At 35.2% G+C, this 24,324-nt stretch overlaps 1 protein-coding gene across 1 annotated transcript in view; it reads right to left on the bottom strand.

Moving 5' to 3' along the window:
* LOC113236772 (proteasome-associated protein ECM29 homolog) overlaps window positions 1–24,324 on the bottom strand; it is a 54,562-nt gene that overhangs the window by 5,435 nt on the left and 24,803 nt on the right. Inside the window, exons 13-31 of the mRNA XM_026472939.1 lie at window positions 21,424–21,553; window positions 20,919–21,035; window positions 19,862–20,165; window positions 18,828–19,002; window positions 17,875–18,252; window positions 16,906–17,252; window positions 15,750–15,857; window positions 14,845–14,958; window positions 14,352–14,466; window positions 12,570–12,753; window positions 10,803–10,921; window positions 9,513–9,682; window positions 8,489–8,595; window positions 6,557–6,686; window positions 5,471–5,592; window positions 3,746–3,965; window positions 2,943–3,197; window positions 1,580–1,769; window positions 604–746 (exon numbers count right to left, since the gene is read on the bottom strand). Of these exons, the coding sequence (XP_026328724.1) occupies window positions 604–746; window positions 1,580–1,769; window positions 2,943–3,197; window positions 3,746–3,965; window positions 5,471–5,592; window positions 6,557–6,686; window positions 8,489–8,595; window positions 9,513–9,682; window positions 10,803–10,921; window positions 12,570–12,753; window positions 14,352–14,466; window positions 14,845–14,958; window positions 15,750–15,857; window positions 16,906–17,252; window positions 17,875–18,252; window positions 18,828–19,002; window positions 19,862–20,165; window positions 20,919–21,035; window positions 21,424–21,553 (3,428 nt within the window). The remainder of the gene's footprint in view (window positions 1–603; window positions 747–1,579; window positions 1,770–2,942; window positions 3,198–3,745; window positions 3,966–5,470; window positions 5,593–6,556; window positions 6,687–8,488; window positions 8,596–9,512; window positions 9,683–10,802; window positions 10,922–12,569; window positions 12,754–14,351; window positions 14,467–14,844; window positions 14,959–15,749; window positions 15,858–16,905; window positions 17,253–17,874; window positions 18,253–18,827; window positions 19,003–19,861; window positions 20,166–20,918; window positions 21,036–21,423; window positions 21,554–24,324) is intronic.

Here is a 24,324-nt window from a genome sequence, read left to right as displayed (position 1 = left end):
AATTCAGAATATTTAAAAGGCTCCTCTGTAAACTTGGCAATTTCGACATACGATACTTTACGTCGGAGGGGTCGATTTAGTAAATTAATATAAAATTAAATCTTACAATTTTGTTTGTTTTCATTTACCATTACCTACTATTAAAATAGTAATAAAATCCTACTTATTTTATCCAAAAATTATTCGTATCAATAAGTACTTTGTAAACTTTATAATAATTGGCTAGGTAAGTATTATTTCTACATAATCTAATTGCCTACTTACCTATTTAAATTCACATTAGACACAGTGGACAGAGTATGCCTAAATAATGAGATTGAAAAAAAAATGTTCTTTTCCCATGCCGTCATTGGTTCACTACATCAAATTTGGCTAGAGTATAAGTAAACATATAACTATTTTAAATTCTTTATTAAGTTTTTTTTTAATCATTCTGGGATTTCAAGGGGTGGTATTATCTCTCAATGCGTATTACTTGAATATAATGTAAATACACTATGCCTGTTCGATCTCTAATAACAAAAGATACATCAGAAAAAAGGAAATTGTACAATTATAAAATACATTATTATATTATTTATTCTGTAGTACGTGTATTGTTACCTGTATTTTCTTAGTCCAACTACTAGAACTGAGAGCCAATTCGATCTCCGCACGGATGCCAGGCAAATGCTGCTTGATGCCACTCTCGCGTGCCGGACTTATGTCTGTCCAGATTTCTTCGAATGTTTCCACCGTCGTCAAATCTACAATACACAATTCAATATAAATGACCATTCAGTGAGTACGTTTTAGAAGAACAGTTCAGAAATTGCAATTGATAATAAATGGGCTTTGATCCATTTCTAGACAATGGTCCTCAGAAGAGGAATTCTTTTTTTATAATATTAAGTGACGGGATGAACAAGTCATGCGCCTGATGGTAAGCCACATGCCTATCCATAACAGTTGTAGTGCAACTCAGAGCTTTAAATCGCAAAGATCTGAGGGGCACTGCTACTGCACCCGTCACCTTGAGACATAAGTTGACAAGTCCCAAGTGCCTGAAATTTCACCAGCACCCTTACCTTTCCAAACCGGAACACAGTAATGCTGACATTACTGCTTGGCGGCAGAAATAGGTAAGGTGCCAGTACTACCCTAGATAAACTCTTTCACAAGGAGCTTTACTAACGACTACGTAAGAGGGGTTAGCGGCGGTTGACGATCGTCGAAATAAAGGTAGATAGATAGATAGATAGAATACGTTTATTGACTTTCCACAAGCACATACAATAATATGTGTTTCATACACAAGTAACGAAAAAAAAGAAGACAAGAAAACGCAAAACAAAACATACAAAATAACAAAAAGGTATAAAATCACATAAATATATATAATAAACAACATATTATTTAAAAGTAAGTTGTGAGTGTTGCAGCAAGCCAAACAGGCCATAGCTTAGTGCGGGTGTTACCCAAAAGCAACGCACTGATTTTCAGCTATCGCCTAGAGGGTAACGCGGTAGACGCCTGTGCTCACCTGATGGTAAGACCATTTAAGGGGGAGACCCTGTATTTACTTGTAAAAAAAACTCACCGTCGTCCTTAGGAGCGTGCATAGCCAAAAACACGACAGGTGCAAGTATATTCTCATTGTCTTTAATATGTTCAATCTTGGCTTTGGCCACGGCCTTGAGCACGAGTGCGATGGCCGATCGCGATATATCGTCTTCTTTTGTCTCGTACAGACTTATCAGCTTTTTCATCAGTTTTTCTGCTGATTGCGGCTGAAGATGAAAAATGCTTTTTAATAAACGGAAAGTAACAAAACGAGTCCACCTTTATTTTGTCGGTGATTGTATTGATGATAACAAATATTAGTAAAAAAAAATAATTCGCATAAAATACTGGTTCACCACACAAATGTCTAATTAACTACCACATTTTTTTGTATGGAGTAAAAGTAGAAGTAAATTCTTTTCGCAAATTTATAATTATTATTTTAACTTTATGATACACTCTGTGTTTTGAAATAATTGTATAGAAAATGTTAGTTCTTTTTGCATGCGCTAGGGGGCTCATACAAAATATTTGATGCAGTAGCCCACTGTACCACAAGATGACCTCCATCGGTATACTAACATCATAAATATTATTTCTATAATGCACTAAAATAGGCGTTAATATCATCGAGTTGCGAGCAGCTGCACTTTGCACCGTCACATAATGTACTATAGTTTGTTTTTTTTTAAAGACAGAGTAAAATGACATTTGTAGGGTTTCACAAAATTTTAAATAGTTATGTAGTTGTTGTCGACAGTTTTATCAATAGATTGTGAAAGATAAAATTTTGTCAAAAATGACAGAATTGTGAATGTTACGACAATATATAATAATCATTAGAAAATTACTTTTTCTTCATTAGAAAATGACTTTTTCTTCATTAGAAAATGACTTTTTCTTCATTAAAAAATTAGTAAATGCGTTATTGCCTTGTTTATTCTTATTTTGACAGCCGGCCTACTAGTATCGAGATCAATTTTTATTCGTACACATTTTAACAAGAATAACCGAATTTGACTATCTATATCGAATTAAAATGAAAATCTTTAAAATATGTCTCCTCTTTATATTTTTCATAAACATAGTTCTAGATGCAGTATATGTATATATGAACTTACAAAAATTGACAATTCAAATAAAGTTGTGCTCAGTAATTGGATGAATAATGGGTCGATGATGATTCAAATGAAACTAGTTCGGCTATTTATTCCATAAGCGGGACCAATATTCAGTCGATAGTCGATGAATATTTATCGACTGCAATCACTAGCTGAACTTTCATTTTACGCCGTCTTCAAAAAAGACAGACTATAAAATCAGCGGACTCTTTAAGCTGGATAGAGTTGAATTTATATGTGTCGAAAATCATTCAGACAAACTTAGATTTTATAACTAACCTTAGCATAAGCAGAAACTTGTCCAAGCGCTTCAGCATAGTTCTTTCTTACGGTAGAGTTCCTGTCAAAAGTGCCGTTCAGTAAGTTGGTCATAATTTTCCCCGCTACAGGCTCCAAGTCTGCTCTCAAGTAATGCGCGGCCAGTATAATGAAGTGTGAACACGCGACTTTAGTGCCGAGTTGTGGAGACTTAGTGAGCTCCAGCATTTTTGGTAGCATTTCCTTCATTACTTCTATGTCCACAAACGGCATACACTGTTGATCAAAGGATTTTTTAATGGATTAAATAAATGCGCATTTGACGTCAATTTCACCTGACGGAAAGTGACGACGAGGTCAAGTAATGGAGCATGTATTATACTGGGTGGAAATTTGAGACTGGTCAACAACCGCTACCTTAACCGTCATAGCAGCAGTAGAGCTCCTTATAAAAGAGTACTGCCACTTATATATTTCTGCCGCCACGTTCCGATTTAGAGGGTAAGGGTGCTGGTGAAATTACAGGCACATGAGACTTGTCAATTTATGTCTCAGGGTGACGGGCGCAGTGGCAGTGCCCCTCAGATCTTTGCGATTTAAAGGTCTGAGTGGCACTACAATTGTTATGGGCAGGTGTGTAGCTTACCATCAGGAGCACAACGTGTTCGTCCCATTACTTGGTATTATTATAAGAAAAAAAAAACACTTTCCAACAAAAAAGAATCATCGAAATCGATTCACAAATGTCGGAGTAATCGCATAACATACAAAAGAAAAATACAATCGAATTGGGAAACGTCTCCTTGAAGTCGGCTAAAACTTACCTTAACAACAGTATCAGTAGTATAGTGTTGCCTGGTAGCATTAGCTCTTAAATCATCCAACATCTCACGAGTCCCGGTGTCAGTCAACGCGGTACTAAGGTACGATAGTTTAGCTGACTCGAGCTCGCCCGCTGCGCCTACTAGGGCGGGGATCAATTTCGGCAGGAATGGTTTTAGACTTTCACCGGCAGATGATACCATCTTCGATACAGTTTGAAGACTGGAATAAAATTAATAACAATGTCACGGACAGTCACATCAATTATTAGGTTTCAAGTTAAGGCATTTTATTTTCTAAATTATTTAAATTAATAAAATTTTTGGCTCGGTTGTTGTTAGGTCCGGAGTTCGATTCCCAGACCGAAAGAAACATTTGTGTGGCCTATATTTATTTATCTCGTGAGTTTGGGTATAATTTGTGGTTGTCTATATGTGTGTCAATGGTGCCCGCTATCGTGTGTTTCCCTTTCCAGGATTTCCCTAGTGCGAGGCTATAAGTGCGTTGTTATTGTTGTTGTTATTTAATGTGCCAAAGCAATGAAATTAACTCTGTGGTACGAACCAGAACACTGCTAGGACCAATTTATTTTGTTTACAAAATTGGACTTCCGAGAATAGAACCCAGGACCTTGCACCCGCAGTGCTAATCATTGGTCCACCGACAACGCGTGCAAAATATGTGAAAATAGTGTAAACTAGTGATATAACGGAATTGCCATAACGGAAATTGATGTCATAAGTAAATAAAAGAAAGCGAAAGTGTAAATAGTATTAAGATCTCTATGAAATAGTTATATGTATACAGGACGTGTTCCTTGTTTCATTATTATGTTTAATACAAAACTGCTAATGAATGTGCGCCCCACCGCCAGTCGCGTGCCTTTCTAATAAAGGTCAGTTATAAAAGTTGCGGAATCAGTAACGGAAACTGATATGAAAAAGCGTGCAAAACTTCCGCAGTTGCGTTCTATATATATAATTTACATAGTTCCTTCAATTCAATATTCAATTTCATCTTGCAAGTACTACGTGGGTATGTGCAATTAAATGTAATATTAGGCGACGCATATACGTAGTGTCGTGCTAATCGTGCGTTCTATAAAACAAAATAACTTACTTAAAACGATTTAGAAATTTATTTCGTATAGCATTGGTGTTAAATTCGAGTAGCCAGTACTAAATGTGGGTTATGTAACAGAATACTTGCCAACCCTACAACCAAAGTAGCCAGAGCGATGTATTCCACGGGCTAACCTATCACAAAGTCGAAAATGTTTTTGTCGGAAATTACGTTTGTTCGAATTTTCATTACACGAAAACCGAATCATAACGAAACAGTCGTCCTTTCAGGATATGTTGAATGTTTATCGCAAAGACACGATTAAAAAAAAAAAAAGTTAAAAGAAAAAACATTTTTCTCTCAAAATTACTTTCGAGGTTATGAAATTTCGACGAAACGTTATTTCTGGAAAATGTCATTTCGGAGTACTGATAGGTAACCACTACTAGGTACAAAAATGTATAAAATGTAGATAATTAGTAACTATGTAATAAATTGTGTGTATTGTATTTGATTTGTTAAAAATTACGTTGTGATGTCCCTATGAGAGTGGCATATTCTCCTGAGAATAAGCTCTCTAATAATTAAAAAAAAAATTGTATATTACATTGTTATTTAGAGTTGCAACAAAAATCAAAGGAAATGCTAACACTTCATGAACGTACCTAACGCTCCTCACTTCTTTGACAACATTAGTAATTCCTGTTTCCAGTAAAACGGGTAAAATGACAGAAACGATTTCCTTGCCATCTTTACCTTGGTTCACATCAGCGGCTCGGATGCACAGCTAAAAATAAAAATGATTATGTAAAATAGTGTTTTTTAACTCCCATATGAATGTCACCATCTTACATGGAAGTTAAAACGTTATAGAGAGTAAATTATTTACTTTGATAACAATGTATGGACGTTGTTATTATAACGCTATGTTAACTGTCAAAATACAAAACTCATCCAATAAGAGATCTCCATTTCGCGTAAAAACTTTTGTCTTTCGTTCTGAGGACTCTAACAACATTAGCCGAAAAGAGATAATCGTTGTTGAGAAAATGAATACAAAATACATATAAATATACGTACAATATTACAGTAAATGCCCTAAGATACTTGACCCCTTATAACCGACTATTATAAAACTAACACTTAACCAGCCGTAAACTTCACTTTGGAACTACTTCCTTATTGGATCATTAGTGAATGACGTTATAGGAAACTTTTTAAGCCAACTTGATCTTTAATTACATTACCTAAATACATTTTTTTCTGTTGTATGCCTAGGAAGATTTTCAATATCTTAGACCATCGACTGTATAATATACTAATAAAAGTTATCAATGCTACCGAAAAAAAAGTCGGTAATTATACGTATCAGAACTTATGTCTTTTAGAAGAGTTCCTTGTGAAAGAGTTTCTCCAAGGAAGTACTGCCACCTAACCTATCTCTGCAGCCAAGCAGTAATGTGAGTATGTCTACATCCCGATTTTGAAGGGTACTGGAGACATCACAGGCACATGAGACTAATCAACTTATACCTCAGGGTGACAGGCACTGTGGCAATGCTACTCAGATCTTTTTGATTTAAAGCTTTGAGTGACACTACAACTGTTATGTACAGGCGTGTCGCTTACCACCATGGACACAACTTTTTCGTTCCATCACTTGGGTTATAGAAGAAAAAAAGTTTATTTTGAGTTCATGAATTTTTTGTACCTATAACTAATAATGTGTTTCAGTGTGTAGTTACGCGTACCTTAGAAAGAACATTAGCTGTAGAAGTCGCGGCCTGCCTGGTCCCTTCATGCACATCATCCATCACTCTGAACAGCTGCAACCATATTGTGGGCAACTGCTCGATGGAATCGTGGAGGCTCTGAGCTCCTCTGAAAGCATCATAGCCACTTTATACCACATACATTACGGTTACTTTATTCCTTCTTATAAAGCGCATCCTACTTAGTATGATATAATGTTTAAAATAAATATTGTAAATGATAAATGTAGAGCAACCCCTAGAGTTTCTTACTCCATTCTTCTCAGGCAAATGAACTATATGAGTGAGTAGTAGAGTTTAATCAATGTAAAGATTTCAAGCGTAATTTGCTACCAAATAAAGACGGTTTGAGTACGTACATATATAGGGCGAAAGAAATACTACCCGTCGATCGGAAATTTAAACAGGCTGTATATTTGAAAGTGAGACATATTCATACATGTCATAGTAAATCATGTTACAACTTAACATAGACTAAAATAAAATTAGGATATGGGATAGAACAAAAAATAAATCAACAAATGTGTTTTGAAGTGTAGATAGGAATAAACCGATTCCCTTTACGCTTGATTTCGAGTGCAATGGGAATGCTACCAAGCGAGCGCCGAGTGAGACAGCAACAATAACAATGATTTCACATTTACGTTTTAGCTTATGTTAATTGTTTTTTACTTGAACTATCATCGAAATGTTTTACGTACTAAAAAATATAAGTTTATGATTTAGTAAGTAGTTATCATTTAATAAGAATTGAGGTTTTTGGCGTAGTTAAAAATGTGAAATCAAATTAATTACAATGATTGATTGTTTAGTTATTTACAGTTTATTTACACTTACGTGGTACGGAGCAAGTGTTCAAAATGTCCACCGTTTTCCACAATGCATAGTCTAGCACGGCATAGTAAATTTTGTTTGAAATTGTACAACACAAACACATTTTGTCTCACAGTATAAAATGCTGAGATAATCCTCTCACGCAACGCTTCGACACTGTTCACCTCCTTCGCGTAAACTCCGATTTGGGAACATTTCAATAGCTTGCCTCACACTATCACCACTTATTGCGTAAAGTCGCACCATCTCAGTCAATTCCACGTTAGAATAAATACCCATTTTGCGGCCATCGGGCGAGCGGAAGGACAAATAATTTACGTGTCTTCATTAGATCAAGGTCGCGCGTGGACTGAGCAATTTCGCGTATGCGTCCGCGTCCTCACCCCCGACCTGTGCTTTGCTTTTCGCCGCTGCGTCGGAGCAATAATAGTGATGTGCATAGATTTTGATAACTAATGTTGTGCTCAAGTAGTAGTCGATAAAAAAAATAAAAAAATATTTTTTGTAAAGTTTAAGTTCATTAGTTTATTATTTCTTTGGGTTGAGAATCAGGAATATAACGCACTCTATAAGTATGACCCACTTTCAAATATACAGCCTGTATAATGAACCGAATTTATATTTAGAGACATATTTTTTTCCATCTAAAGTTGTTTCGAATCATGAGTACCAGCTCAAATATGATCAACCTTTATGTTGCAACCTGTATAGTTTATTTTTCTGAAAGTCACCAAAACCAATCACGTGGTTTTCACTTCTAATGTAAAGTAATGTTCAACGTATAAGAGAATGCTAGAGAAAAATGCTCTATGTAATGAATTGGCGCATTCTTCTCATTCGCTGATTTTTCTCATTCAGTGCTGTATAATGTGCGATGCACTTTTTGATTCGTATCTAGGTAATTTTAAATATCAATCAGGACGACGCGACGTTATGACGAGTTCAAGCCTCATTGGGAGACCATCCTCGATTATGGTGTAATGCTCGTACCCGTGCCCGCACCCGTGTCCATAGCTTGTAACCCTAGGACGTACACGTGAGTTGATACAGTAGGGTAGTTATTATTCAAAATATTACCGTAGCAAGTCAGCGAGGGCGTTGCAGCACGACATCCTCACTCGCCATTGGTTGGACGTGAGATTCGCGACTAGATCGTCTAAGATTTGTTTGTGATATTTGTGCACCTAAAATTTTAAACGTTGACGTTAAAGGATGAAAATAATATAAATCCGTAATATACACATGACGGACGACAATTTATATTATGTGAACTTATTTTACTGTGCTTGTGTAATTCAGTGCACATAATTCATTATATGAATTACAGACTTTGTGTATTGTGCCTCGATCATAACTGTTTTAATACATATGTCAAATAGTACAGCATCCCCCTAGAAGTCACAAGAAATAACAATTTAAAGTAATATAAATACAATACTGGCGACAGATACTGATTCAAGTCCAGTTAGATCAAAGGATTTCTTCTTTGTGTTCGATCTTTGCATCAGTAATAATACGATCTTTGCATCGGTAATAATAACAAACGAGTGGCATATGTTCACAAAAAATCCTAATATTCAATAAATGAATTTTGTTTACAATTATTTATAGCCAGAGTGACAATTTTATCGTTGTAAACTCATAAGAAATAAATATGTTACAAAAAAAAATGGAAGTAAATTAATTTTTTTTTAATTGCTATTCATGAACCCAGTTAAGGTTAAATACCTGCGCTTGTGTTGAATATTTTTTCATGCAGTTAATTTTCCCACCCTCCCTCCGCATAAAATTAACAAAATAAGTAACACAAGCGCAATTACGACACCACTACCAAAAATACACCCGACACATGTTTCGTCTCTCCACGAGGTATCATCAGGTGCTCTTATTTGCTCGACACTCGGCCGAAGAAATTGAGGTTCGGGGAGTAGCAAATTAATTTACTTTCATTTTTATTAACATAGACTTCTGCAAAGTAACGCCTGAATCTATCAATTACTTAAATATGTTACTGTCATAACTTTTTGCTTACGATACAAAATGTAACTTGAGTACTGTAACTTCAACAAATTATGTAAATAATACTATTAGTGCAACTTACAGTCGCCTGTGTGTTGGACACTAAAGCATGCCAGATGCTAGCCATTGAGTTTTGTATACGAGGCGTAGGGTCGAACCGGTATCGGTACAGACGTGGCACTATTTTAGGTAAATGTTCAGACAATTGAACTCCAGCTTGCAAAGCTATTGAGTGGAAACCGAAGGCTGCACCTGTAAATAAAATAGAATATGAGTAAAATTTCCGATGTTTAGTACAAAGGTTCAAACACTACAGTTGCAGAAAATTAATGACTACATTAAAAAATATCTTTTTCAAATTTTTCATGTATTTTTCATATTTACTGAGTGAATAATAAATAAAATATTGTTATAAAATATAGTAAATCGATAAGTGGATTGGTCATGTAAAAAGGATAGATGTTACTACTAACATCTACATTGACAGCACTTTATAGAGCGACTGGATGGAACGCTGGGGAGATAAACCTCAACGTTCATGTCCCGATTCGATTGGGGTTATCCTTAATAGACCAGAATATAAGTATCAAGAATAAACGGGCATGTATGATGAGTGGAGTTGAAATAGGTTTGCCAAGAGCGTAGAAAACGAACGTCAATCTTGGTCTCTTCCCAGTGGGTGACTGATAAACGTATGTACCAGTACGTATGATGGGTGACTGTATGTACGCTGCGCGAATTGGTTTCACATAGCTGTAAACGGAGAGTGTAGCGTGAAGATATTTTTTTTATAATATTTAATTGACTCCGTGGGCCGAACAGCTACCATGCTAGTCTGCCACGCAGTGGACCCGGGTTCGATTACCGGGCTGAGAGAAAAATTTGAATGGCCTCATTTATTTCCACCGTGAGTTTGGGTGTAGTTTGTGGTTGTCTATGTGTGTGTCCATGGCACCCACGATACACGGTTTTCCTAGTACGGGGCTATGAGTGTGTGACTATTTATTTATAATCAAAATAAAAAAAATTCAAATGACGGGATGAACAAGTTGTGCGCCTGGTGGAAAGCAATAAGCGTACTCATAACAGCTGCACTAACACACAGAGCTTTAATTGAATATAGAACTGAGAGATATTGCCAAAGCACCCGTCACCCTGAGACATAAAGTTGACAAATATAGTATGTTTTGTTGTCCATATAATAAATAAACAAATAATATCTTCTGGAATCGAATATAGTTCCCTGAAGTTCAAAAAGCACACCGCACAAATGACCTCCAAAACCGCTCAGTTTAATAACCGAGAACGTCGTTAAATTATTATGAAGAACAATTATAATAACTAAATATAAATAAAATATAATAAAAATAACCTTTCTTAGAATTCCAAAGCGAATTGTGATGAGCTAAGTGCATGAACTTGTACAATAGATCCGGTTGGTTCAGATCTGAAGCCAAAGAGCATAGCTCTTTATATGTTGATAGGTTGCCACTGTAAAAAATACAATGAATATTTCTTAATATAAAGATCGAACCCACATATCGAACATAATTGTTAATACATCTTTTCAATAAAATCAATATAAAATTAATAACTTAAAGAAATTTTAATTTGTTTCGCATATGTTATCAACCCATCGAGTATATAACCAGAAATAGAGACGAAATAAGGGCCATACATTCCTGGTAACACATTAGCGATACGGCTCTTATAAATATCAACTCTCGTTTGCACTGAAATATAGACAGGCCAACTACTGACCTGTGTGTACGTCTCCGTATATTCCAAACAATATTCTGTATTTATTGTAATAAACATAATATCTCTAACAATGCCGTGCTGTTCTATTCGGTGGTGTGGGAAAAACAGCAAAACATCTAATTACAAAACAAACGGAATCAAATTTCATCGGTAATCAAATATTAAATACGTAATTTTGCAATTTTCGTCCATTATAGCAAAGCTCAAGTTTTCAACTGGTCAATTTGAAGTGAAACAATTGACAACACCCGTCAATTGTTTCGAATTCAGGCTGGCCAATCGGAGCGCAGTTGTCACAGTAATGATATGGCAGAATAGTTTTCAAACAAATTAAATGACATTTCGCCTTTGTTTCTGGTTATATACTCAATGTATAAACCCTATTAGCACAAATGGATGGACATACGGGCATGCAGCTTAACTGAGTCGGTTCCTGATATAGCTACGCGTTGCAAAAGAAGTGACGAGAAGGGTATTTGTAAACATTATAAACAACTTGTTTAGTTTGGTTCTTAATCGGAAGACTCATACACTGCAAATATAGTGTACATTTGACTCAAAGAGACTTTAAATTTAAAAAAATACGTGACGCCAGCTAAGCGAACGACTGACTACGGGCGAGGCCAGACGAACCTAATTTTGTGAGTGGTGTTTTTAGAGTATCGTAGTTCATGTTCGACTGAAATTGGTTCAGGGCGCCAGACGAACGTACTTTATTCAATTACTTTTAAGCGTTTGTAAAATACTAAAATACTTCCACATGCCAATAAATGTTACCATCACCCCTCTCTTCACCCGCACAAGCACGATACACAGTGCGACAAAATTTCAGTCGTAATCGGCAGACAACTAATTTTGGGCAGTCAGCAGACAACTTATTTTGCGTCGTCGTGTAGCAAAATGGGACTTTAATATAAAACCGAATGCAGCGCAAATTAAGCGATTCAAAAAAACGCGACTCACAACTCAAAAGATTATACTCGTCTGGTCTCACCCTAAGCTCTCACGTCGCGGCTCCCTCCCGCGAAGCTAACTCAGGAACCGACTCAGTTAAGAGGTAAACCAGTTCGATTCAGAATTTCATGTTCATGTTGTGATGTATAGAATTCGTTATAGTAAAAATTTTAAGTTACGCCTGTTGGTGCCTTTATGGCCACGATTGTATATAATTCAACTTTGTGAAGTAGAATTTACATCGTATGTGTCAAGTTTGGCATGTTCTTGACCCTGTACAATATAAAACAACAATTTTAAACGATTTTGTTACATTGTTTTACGTCGGGACAACTTACGGCGACATTTTCTACCGTTTGTCACTGATGCAGATATCAGGCTTTGATGTTGCTTTACCATATTTATAAATCAAAATAAATCTCACCCAGTAGGAGCATTTCCCAGCTGTCCCTCTTCGAATATCTTAGTGTCCTCAGTGACCTGTGCGACAGCACGCTTACCGCTTGTCAACTGATCTATGATCTGGGCCACTAACGCTTGCTTTTGACTCTCATCAGAGTTCTGGTAGACGAGACTGAGGCCTTTACTTGCTACGTCTTGTACTATTTCTGTTAAAATTAAACATAATGTTTTTTATTTAATTTAATGTTTTATTCAATGTCAGGATGTTTCACCACCATATTCAATTATTTTTTGTGAAATTACTCCACTAGTTTCTTATAATTATTAATACGACGATCGAACACTTAGAAAAAATTCCTTCGATCCGGCCGGATTCGAACCGACGTCTTCTAGAAAACCGTGCCTGACAGCTAAGCCACGGAACGAACAAGCGGACCTCACGAATTTTTCCATGTGCTTGTTTGTTGGATCTTTGTATCTGGTTTTTAACGACTTTTAGCCGCAGCGCCATCTATGAGAAATCTTTGAAAGTATTTCGTCACCCAGTTAAACAATTAAACAGTGTTTTTAAAAATCCCAGCAGGCCCATTTTGTAACTCAACTGACAGCTTAAAATGATAATCACCGAACAAAGTGCTCAACTACCTTAAGTCAAAAACGCAGATAAGTAATTTCTATCCATAGTTACCAACTGGGAAACTTGGGTCGTATTCTAGAACTCTATTCAATGCTCAAGTCAGGATTGCACTGGAAACACAAGCACTGGAAATACGACCCTAATGGCAGGGACTTGAGTATGATTTCGAGTCCTTTAAACCATACTCAAATCCTGACTTGAGCATTGAGTAGAGTTCTAGAATACGACCCTGAGACTTCAGTGATCATCACTTAATCTCATTTTGACAGTTGATTTTGTATCGATAACCGTTATTTCGTATTACGTAAGCGCAAGTGCTCCCGATCCCTGTGGCCATATTGTCCACTTCAGTGGCTAATTGTACATCACGAATAACTTTTTGTTATTATGATTGGCACAAAAATCTAACAAACACACATTGACTTACAAATAAATGGACGACGGGTCTTATACAAAAACCACGAAAAAAATGTCCCAAGTCAACCTATTTAAACGTAGTGACATGTCAAGGAATATGAAAAAGCTAAAACGTTGAATTTAAATTGTAATGTCATCGCAGTACTGTCTAATTTTGCTTGCTTCGCTGTCAGTCGAACAAACGAAGACTAGAGCGTGAATGACGCTCTGTATACGATTTTAACGCCCTATAAGTTCGGACACTTTTTAGCGCGGACCCGACGTCCATATAATTGTAAGTCAATGCAAACACAAGAAAAATTAAAAACAGCACGGCCATACAGCCACGATGAGGCAACAGACGTTGCTTCGAGTCTAGTAAGAATTGTTATTTGTTATATTTTTGGATTAACAAACCAGTAGGAGTTTTTTTTACAAAAAATGTATGAATACCATGGTAGAAAAAACATTATGATATTCAATAAAATAAATATTACAAGTAACTTTTGTTTTGCACCTTTTGAATAACATAATTTCATATTTAGGTACAAAACATTTCTAGAACAAAAATTGATTGTAGTCATATCAAAACGAGCAATTTAAAATCATTACCTCTTATTAGTCAAAAATGACCGTGGAAACTGAAGGGCACGAAACGGTCTTTTGTTTGTTTGAAAAAGCAAATATGCACAATTTATATCCGAAAAAAATAGTTTCATTTCTAATATGTAGCAATCTCGAAAACTTAAAAACCCTATAATTGTCACTTACCACTATTCTCAGAGAGGAAATCCATAAACATGTCTTGCAGATTCTGCAGCGTATTCTTCACAGGTACGCGTTCAGGACAGTCCTTCAATAATGCTAGCAGCCAAATACTGGTTGCCTAAAACAAACAGTAATCAAATTAATGCTGTGGGGAGCAGTAGACTTCAGCGTACGAGTACATATCTCAATCAGATTGGAAATGTTTTTCGGTTTAAAACTACCAAGAATAAACAACGGCATTTATATGAAGAGACTGATCGCAGACGAAGGCGGTTTGTCAGGAGCATACCAGGAGGAGATCCGTAGTCTCTGCCTACGCCAGTGGGAGACAGGCGTGATGATATGTGTGTACGTATCAAATTAATTATACAAATTCAAATTCATTTAATTTTATAAGTTTTTTCAGCTTGATTCTATTTTTTACCAAAATTGGTTCAACGCACGTACAGGTGTAGGTGTACGGAATAAAGAAAATTCAAAACATAAAAATACACACCTGTCGTGAGTGTGGATGGGGATGTTTTCCGATTCTGAATAATTCATTGAGTAACCACTCAAGAAGCTCATCATTTTCTTTAAGAGCTTCATAATCTCGAATCTTCGCTTCTCCCTGAAATAATAATACGTTGAATGATAATAAAATTTAAGAAGGCAATAGAGAACGATATTGCAATGTTAAAAATAAGAAATGTTTAAAGAAAGCCCGCTTTATGCATGTATATTAATTTATAATAAAATATCAGACTCAAGAAAGAAACAAATTACAACATATTCCAAGCCATTTTAATCTCTCTTAATTTAATGAGTACTACTAGAGCGTGAGACACTTCATGGACTCTCTTACAAGAAGTGTTCTCTTATGTGATGATGTGAAAGAGCTGATGAACTCGTTCAACTCTTCCATAACGTAACAATAAATTTTCATATAATTATTAACATAAAGAACCGTGCATGGTCAACCGTGACCCTGGTACCTGTAAAGGGCCCGAAACGTCAATTTGTTTGAAAAAACAAATATACGCGATTTAAATCCGGAAAAATAATTTCATTTCATATAAAGAACGAACACTAAGAAAAATGGTTCTTTCTTTGTGTTCTATCTTTGTATTGTAATACTAGTTTGTTGTAATTGTAATAATTAACATTAATAGTAATCATTACAACAAACTAGTGGAGTAATTTCATAAAAAATAAAATGAATATCATAATGATTTTCAATAAAAATCAACAGTAAACTTTCTGTTAATTTTGTGTCTATTTTAAGTACTTTAACGTCTTTTGTTTTTGTTAATGGAAAAGTACTACGATTATTACTTGCTGTACCCTAGCGGGGTACGTTTGTACTTAGTAATTACCTATGCTTATACTAACATTGCAAAAAATTAATAAATATAAAAATACCTCTTTAGGTAGTTCACTCCACAGATCCCTGCTTTCATTGGAGTTCACTCCTTCGACGCACAGAACTAGTGACTCTCCGATTTGTAAATGTATTTCGAATTCCTTACTCTGTAAATAATAGTTAAGTAAAGGAATTAGACGGCTGTCGTTAATCAAATCGTTGTATAGTTGGTTCAATGTTACCCGGCGTGGTTTCACTTGAACGTAAAGAATAGGGTTAATAAAGTAAAAAATATTTTTGAAGGTGGCGTTTCGGTGTTATCTAATTTTATACTACGATTCTCATTATCTTGTATAATTTGTCTTTTTTGAAAACGAAGTAAAATGACATTTGCAAAGTTGGCAGTTTTCATAAAATTTTAAATAGTCATGTAGTTGTTGCCAACAGTTTTATAGATAGATTGTAAAAGAAGGTATTTTTTTCCAAAGATGTCTGTATTATTAATGTTACGACATTCTATTGATTACTAATTGCGTTCTTTGTTCTTATTTTCACAGTTAGCTTACTTGTATCGAAATATATAATATAAATAAACATTAAAATGTATATGAATTAAAGCCGCTTTTCTATAGTCAATTAAAATTAAAAACTTTAAAATATGTCTCCTCTTTGTATTTTTAATATATTATTCTGAATGCAGTGTATATATTGAACATACAATATATATTGAACCTGTACCCAGCAGTTGAACAAATAATGGGCCAATGATGATTCAAATGAAACAATTTCGGCTATTTATTGCATAAGCGTGACCAACACTCAGTCGATAGTCGATAGAATATTTATCAATTGCAATCACTAGCTGCTTGAAAGCGGGCAACATTTTTGCGCAAAAAAATTGTCATTTTACTCCATCTTCTAAAAGACAGACCATAAAATTATATTAAAAAAATTACTTGTATAATTTAACGGGACACTGACAAAGTAGTTAGATAGGTTTTGTAAAATGTTAGTTTAATTAATAGGTAACCAAAATATTACTTGATCACCATATATACGAAGCTGCGATAGCCTGTCCTCTTAAGGTCGATAATAAACGAAATCAAAACCATGTATATATCTCGTCGATATTTTCCAGAACCAAAAATAAGAAACGGGTTTAGATAACATTACGAATATTAAAAAAAAACTTGTATCTTTACTGTTAAAACTTACATCTTTAGCCATTTGCAAGAACCCTTTAACAATTTGCTTTGCAAATGGGAAGCGTTCTCCGCAACACAAAAGCCCCAGTGTAAACAACGCCTTTTCTTTAACTTTCGACGGCAATTTGGCATTACTGACTATCTTGAACAATCTGTCAGCTACTGTGTACTTTGTAACGACATCATCAATGTCTATGACGTCATTCTTGTTGATGTTGAATGGGTTGTCGGTTTGTAGGAGAGATTCCTGTTTTGGGGAAAAGTTGGGCAGGGGCAAGCCGCTACAACGGGCGAGAAGAGACACAGCAGAACATGATGTGCTTACTAGCAAAGCGTGGGAGTCGGCGAGGAAGTTAGCTGAAAAAAATATACAGAATGTTTTTTTAATGGGACAGTATGGGAAATCCGAAACAATGGATGATAATTTTTTAAATTATATATATTTAAATTTTAGATTCTTTTTTTTTTTCATTGAATTTGACCAACTTTTGCCGTCCCGATTATTTTCGTCCCATACAATGAAATCATCTTCATAAGAAGCTGCGTCTATCAGCATTAAAAAAAATATTTGTCAATTTTATCTTACATTTACATTTCATGAAATTTGACCAATTTCTGCTGTCCCGACATTTTTCGTCCCATACAATGAAATAATCCTTATGTAAAACTGAGTCGATCAGTACTAAAAAACTTTTGATCAATTTTATTCATTTTTATGAATAAGTTACACTTGACCAAAATATTGACTATGCCAAAATGTTTTCATACAAAATAAATTTAATGGTTCCTAAGACAGTTTCCTTGTATCTTCTATGGTTTCGGGTTACTCCATATTGTCCCATTTAAAAAAAAAGCACTGTATAGTGGTTATTAAATAAACTTTTGGTAACCATTCTTGGATTAGCGACCACGTAACTCTATTTTGTTTATCTAATCAAGAGTATTAAAAGTCTATATTTTTATTGAAGTAAACACTTACCTAAACACAACGCTCCCACTTGATATGGTTCCCAATTCTCCGGTTTAAATCCTTTACCACCAAACTTTCCTTTTTTTGATAATACAATACATCTCTCGCACAAATTCGCGAATGCTGATAAATAACCACACTGAGTCTCCAAAGTCTTATTGTTTTGCCCTTGCACTACAAACTCTTGGATTTCTTTGTCTATTGCCAACTTTTCACTCGTATGAACATTAATAATTGCGTAAATAACTGCAGCTATATCGCGAACCTCTTCTTTGGTACTAGTTGTGAAGAGATTTTTGAAGAACGGGAGAAGATTTGTGTATTTCGAAGCCATCTTTTCAGGGACGCAGCCAACGATGTCAAGGAAACAAGTCAGCGGCATGACATCTAAAAAGACCCACAATAGGCATCACAATTAAAATCTTTCCTATGAATAAACTAAAACGAGAAACTAAATTGCCTAAATTAGAACTGAGTCGAAGAAAATAAACCAGAAATTCAGCAAGAAAATACCAAGAATTTAAATATTGATACTGTTAAAATCCACACAGGGCGCCAGTTTTAATACCGATTATCAACTTAAATCAGCGGTAAGAGCCCAGTGGATGAAAGGCTGCTTCTCAAATGAGATATCGAAATGTCCTGAAACGGTCTTGGGCCAGTGTGGTGGACCATGACCTGTAGGGCTAGCACGATAGTATAAAGTGCGAGATCTCTATGTGAGAATAGCGCAAGAATGAACTTTCAAGTTGCAGAAGACCAGTAACCATTGGTTTATGATAATAACAGTATCTCTAACACGCAGCTAATTTTTCTCCCACCGTTATTAAAAACATATATAATATAAAAAATTTAAAAGTTTATAAACAAATTATAAAAATTTATAAAAAAAATACCAAAATCGTTACTGACACCGTCTGCCTTTAGGACCCGTAACGTACTCAATTTACGTGTAATATTACCTGGACTAGAGTTAAGCAATGAAGTAATCATAGTGAGATATTCCTGCAATATATCTGTTTCCAGCAAGTTTTCGTAAAAGTATTTAGCAAGTAACGGTGACGTAGCATTAGGATGATTAGAGCAGTCCTTCAGATCTGCATCACGATTAAGACACATTCGCAAATATCTTAAAATCTGAAATAGAAATATTTTACAGCATGTGAGTGTAAAGGACAAATCGACATCAAATTACAGATTTCAGATTAAGAATATTCTAAAAAGATTTACACACTGAGACCTTTAACAATTATAAAGCTATATGAAAAAGTGGCAGGCTGTGACAGAAATATGCCAAACCAAGAGACTACCTAACGTTACACATTGGCGATTGCTTTGCATTTCTATTTCATTTTAATACGTTAAATGAAATCACAATTGTCCTGTCCATCAGTTACCTACTGCAACCAGAACTTACTTTACATAAAAATATTTATCTTGGGATAAAGTCAAAAAGTCACATTCCATGGTTCAATATTCAGAAGCTTTGAAAAAATTTAATGTCGGTACATGTAAGAACACAAGCAAACCAGGCTCTTATTTTGAATAACTTTATGAAATAAAAAGCTGATTTATTTTCAGATCCTTTTCTTTAAAAGATATACATGTCGGTACCGGAACATCATAACAAGGTCTTATTTCGAATAAGGTTATGCAGCAACGTGCTATGTTTTATTTTCAGATACTTATCTTGAAATGATATCCATGTTGATATCAGAACATCGTAACAAGATATTGCTTCTGATAATGTTATGCAGTAACGTGCTATGTTTTATTTTTAGATGTTTTTCTTGAAAAGATATACAAGTAGATATCAGAACATCGCAACTGTATGTAACTAATTAATGAAAAGTTTACCCTAATAATAATTGTGTAAACACATAAGATTAACATTTGGAATGCTGTTTTCCAGGATGCGTCTCAATAACAAAATTATTCGCCAATGACTTCGAAGCTTGAACTTTTGAAAGTAGTGCTGTACACATGTAACTCTCACCTCATGGTAGGTCAAAGGATGAAACTGCAACACCTGATTGTTAATAACAAATCTGTGTTTAGCATTTGACCCCTGTTTCCTCTTTTGTATTTGATCCCAAATATAACTGACTACGTCGTTAAACTTTGGCACTTTGAACTCTATTACTTCCTGCGGTTTATCCTTTTCTTTATCAGATCCCTCCACGTCTATATTGACTGCGTTTGTCTCTTTTCTGGATACGTTGTTAACTACATCTTCTATTTCACTCAGACGGGATGTGCCATATAGATATTTTAGGGCTTCGGTTGAAATATCGTCTTGGCTACAAAAATTAGAAAAATATGTAAATCTTTATCTTATTTTTTATTCTATAGTATAGCTTTATCGTATAAATAAAGATTGACTACGTTGTTTAGCTGTTTTATTTATAAGAAGTAACATCCTACGTGTACTTAGTTGGGCTACATTTATAGTCGAAGCAAGCGACACGCCCAAAATTGCAAAGATCATTGGGCGCTGCTGCTGTAAGTTAACATCCATTAAGGTTATAGGTAGGTGAGTTTATAGTGAACTTTAAAAAACCTATTGCTAGAAATTTGTGGTGTACTAGTAATCGAAACTGAAATTCGTCCCCATTTGCATCTCCTAAAGTTGCATGGAAGAAATTACTCTCTTACTAAAAGCTATATTTCGATTTATTGACATTACTGTTCTATGAATTGATGACACAGTAGGTACCTTAATCATCACAGCTACAGGAAATCGATCATAGAAGGCTGCCCACGACATTTCGATGGGCATTCATAGATTTCGAAAAAATGGTACAGTCAGCAAGATAAAAGGCAATTTTCAGCTAATACAGTTAACGCAGTTGCCCCGTTTCAAATTTCCACCCTGTATATTTTATTCATTCGTTAAAGTTACATTACAGACGTATGTCTGTAATTTTTTTAATAGTCAACAATAAAAAATTTGTTGACACTTATTTTAAATCGATATTATACAATTAACGCACTTAAAATAATAATTAAATAAATGTACTTAAAAATGAGTTAATATTGAACTCACAACTTACCTATCTCCACTCGCTAGCAGTAACAAGTACCGCGCAGGTATGTAGTCCTGCGGAAAAACAGTCGCGGCGTACCTCATCGCGACATACCGAATAATAGATTCGTCACTGTGCATGTAGCTGGGGAAAGAGTGTTTTTTTTTTAAATTAAACTACGAGTATGCAGTATTTGCAGCACAAATATGGCAACACTGGATTTTACAATTCAGTGTTGCCATATTTACATACATGGCAACTTTTCCTTCTTTAAAAAAAATAAGTGCGCATTAGATCCCCACCTCACCTGATGGAAAGTGACGATGTGTAAAAAAATTACCTAAAAGACGATCACAACGATCATGTTTCTGCACACCATACACAACCTTAAGCGTATTAAAAAATAAATCTGATTCCTTATCCTCGTCATCGTTTTTATACCGCTAGTCAAAGAGTGTTAACTTTGCTTAATAATTTGTCACAGTACGTGCACATCGTTATACCATTTATATATAATTAACTTTAAACTTACTGATCCAAGAGAGCAAACAGCGCTAATGCCTGCGGTTCATCAAGCGGGCTGGGCCTGCTTTTCTTGCTTTCCGACGCCTTGGAAGTGCCCGGTTCCTCCATAGGTGACACGTCCATTGCCTCCGGTTGACCTGCAAATTTATTACTATATTAAAATCTTACTCACGCTCTTATAAAATTTAGCATCTGAAACCTATTATAAGTCCCACTGATCTTCTCTAAAGAGGTTTAGGCCATAATCCGCCACACTGGGCTAGTGCGGATTGGAGACTTCAATCGTTTTCCAAGTGGTAATTATCACTAATAAAATATACCTTAACAATGTATCTTCATGTTGATCAAATTTATTCGAACAACAAAATACTACTACCCCTCTAGCAATATCGTACAGTGGAGAGCACGTCAAGCTTGACACTTTGTAATTTGGACCATTCTTATCGTAAGCGGCATAGCGTTGGATTTAAATCTTAAGTTTCAAGCTTGCTTCTTGACTCTGTACCACGTTATAATCAAAGATACTTTCGTGTTTATTTAAATTTTAACAGACATGAAAAAAAGGAGGTGGTTCTCAATTCACCTATTTTTTTATGTATGTTACGCCATAACTCTTGTGAACTGATTTTGATGATTATTTTTCTGTTGGAAAGAGGGTGCTTAGTATTGGTCCCATTTAAATTTGAAGAAAATATTCCACCTCTAAAGGTGGCAAACTAGGATATGAATCCGGTTTCGCGCACTTTCCGTAACCGATTTCAATAAAACTTGGCAAATTGATGTAATTCTACGAACATTTAAAGTCGATTTTTTTAGTACTCTTCTGTATTGAGATTGTCACTGTAATTTTAGTCCAAAATGAAATCTACAAAACTATGAATCAGCATGGATAATCATCGCATATATCTGCCATCCACTAATTAAAACGCGGGTAAGTGACAAATGGTGAAGTGTTCGTTTTAATTAGAAAAAAATAAAGCACAAAATTCTCTTTTGAAAACAGTTAAAATTAGTTAACGTGTTTGACGTATTGGAGCCTACCCTAACGATGCATTGCTGAAATATCATTAAACAAATATTTCAATATTCTGAAACTGGGTTATAAGGACATAAATATCTTGATAATTTCGAACCTTGACTGTGAGTACCTTCTTCGGGTAACCTATCACAAAGTCGAAAATTTTTTTGTACGAAATAACGTTTGTTCGAATATTCATTACACCGAAAACCGAATTACAACGAAACAGTTGTTCTTTCAGGATATATTGAATATTTATCGCAAAGACACGATTCGGTTCAGTTAAGTTAGGTTAAGTTAAGTTTAAAAGAAAAAAACATTTTCCTCTCAAAATTACTTTCGAGGTTAGGAAATTTCGACCAAACGTTATTTCTGGAAAACGTCATTTCGGACTACTGATAGGTAACCCCTTCTTCGACATGGGGATTTCATCGCGATGTTTTTCTTCACCGATAGCGAGAGTTATTGCTACTAAACATTTACAAATGTACGCCACTTGGAAATTAAAGTCACAAGTCATAAATACATAGGGTTTTAAAGTTCTTAATCAAGAAGTAACCGTTCTACCACCGTTACCTATAAAATATAATATAAGGAGTCACCACACTTATAGACACGTAATTGCAATAAGTCGATCAGAAAAACCTTCATGTCCATGTAATAAGGGCGAAAAAGACGAATTACGTTTATCGAAACGCGCAACATCTTTTAGTTCTTTTTGAAACATTTTTTTCTGAACCTAAATCAAGTTCTTATCATAGTATTAAATCTAGTATTATAGAAACATAAAGGCCTATCTGCACATATCGTAACCCGACACGTAACCACCTTACCTATTTCTACCGCCAAGCGGTAATGTAGGTATTACTGCGGTCCGGTTTTGAAGGGCAAGGGTGCTGGTGAAATTTCAGGCACATGGGACTTGTCAATTTATGCCCCACAGTGACGGGCACAGTGGCGGTGCCTCATCATTGCGATTTAAAGCTCTGAATGGCACTGCAACTGTTACGGACAAGCGTGTCGCTTATATATAATACCAGGCGCACGACTTATTCGTTTCGTCACTTGATATTTAAAAAAAGTCCCATGCTATGAGTACTGTGAGATGCTATTCCCACTCCTCAGTGCTGACGCCTACCTGTGTCGTGATGGCTAGGTAATTTAGACAATTGTAGTATCGCAGTTACATGTGACGTCCATGCCGTCAATGAAAATATTACGTCTAGAATCTAACAATAATACAGCTAGAAACTCGTCGTCGGACCACGTTGGGACAATAGTGACGTTACTGACTTTGACAAGTACGGTTAGCTTCGTACGACACGTATGGAACAATATAATTCACTGACATTGATATTCACGGCACAGATATTATATCGTATATTCGTATATCGTATATTATGCTGTTTTTTGTTTTTTTTTAAATTTATATTTATATTTTTTTAATGTTTTTTTCTTGGCGTTGCAATAATAAGTTTCTATTTCTAATTAAATGAAATTTCATAAAAGTTATCGACTAATTTTGAACAATCGTTTGATTTTGTAAAACCTCTCCTGAAAATTTGTCATTTTGCAGATATAGACTTATTACACGAAATTACTCCACTACTTTGTGATAATTATTAATACAAATATAAATAATAAATAAATAAATAACGCACACACATTTCTCCCGGCCCAGGAATCGAACCTGGGACCTCTGCGTGGCAGTCCGGCATGGTAACCGTTCGGCCACCGAGGCAGTTAAATATCGAACATAAAGAAAAATTCCTTCGACCTGACAGAACTTGAACCTGCTTCTGTATGCCCATCTAAGGAGTTAATATAGTCACTACGGTCATAGGCGTAACTTTACTTTTTGGAAAATTTATTATTTCGTATTATTTCGTA

The sequence above is a fragment of the Hyposmocoma kahamanoa genome, unplaced genomic scaffold, assembly GCF_003589595.1.
Source record: "Hyposmocoma kahamanoa isolate Upper Pololo Valley unplaced genomic scaffold, ASM358959v1 92, whole genome shotgun sequence".
Classification (NCBI taxonomy): Eukaryota; Metazoa; Arthropoda; class Insecta; order Lepidoptera; family Cosmopterigidae; genus Hyposmocoma; species Hyposmocoma kahamanoa.
Note: the sequence above shows the minus strand (reverse complement) of the source record. Positions and strands in the feature narration are given on the sequence as shown.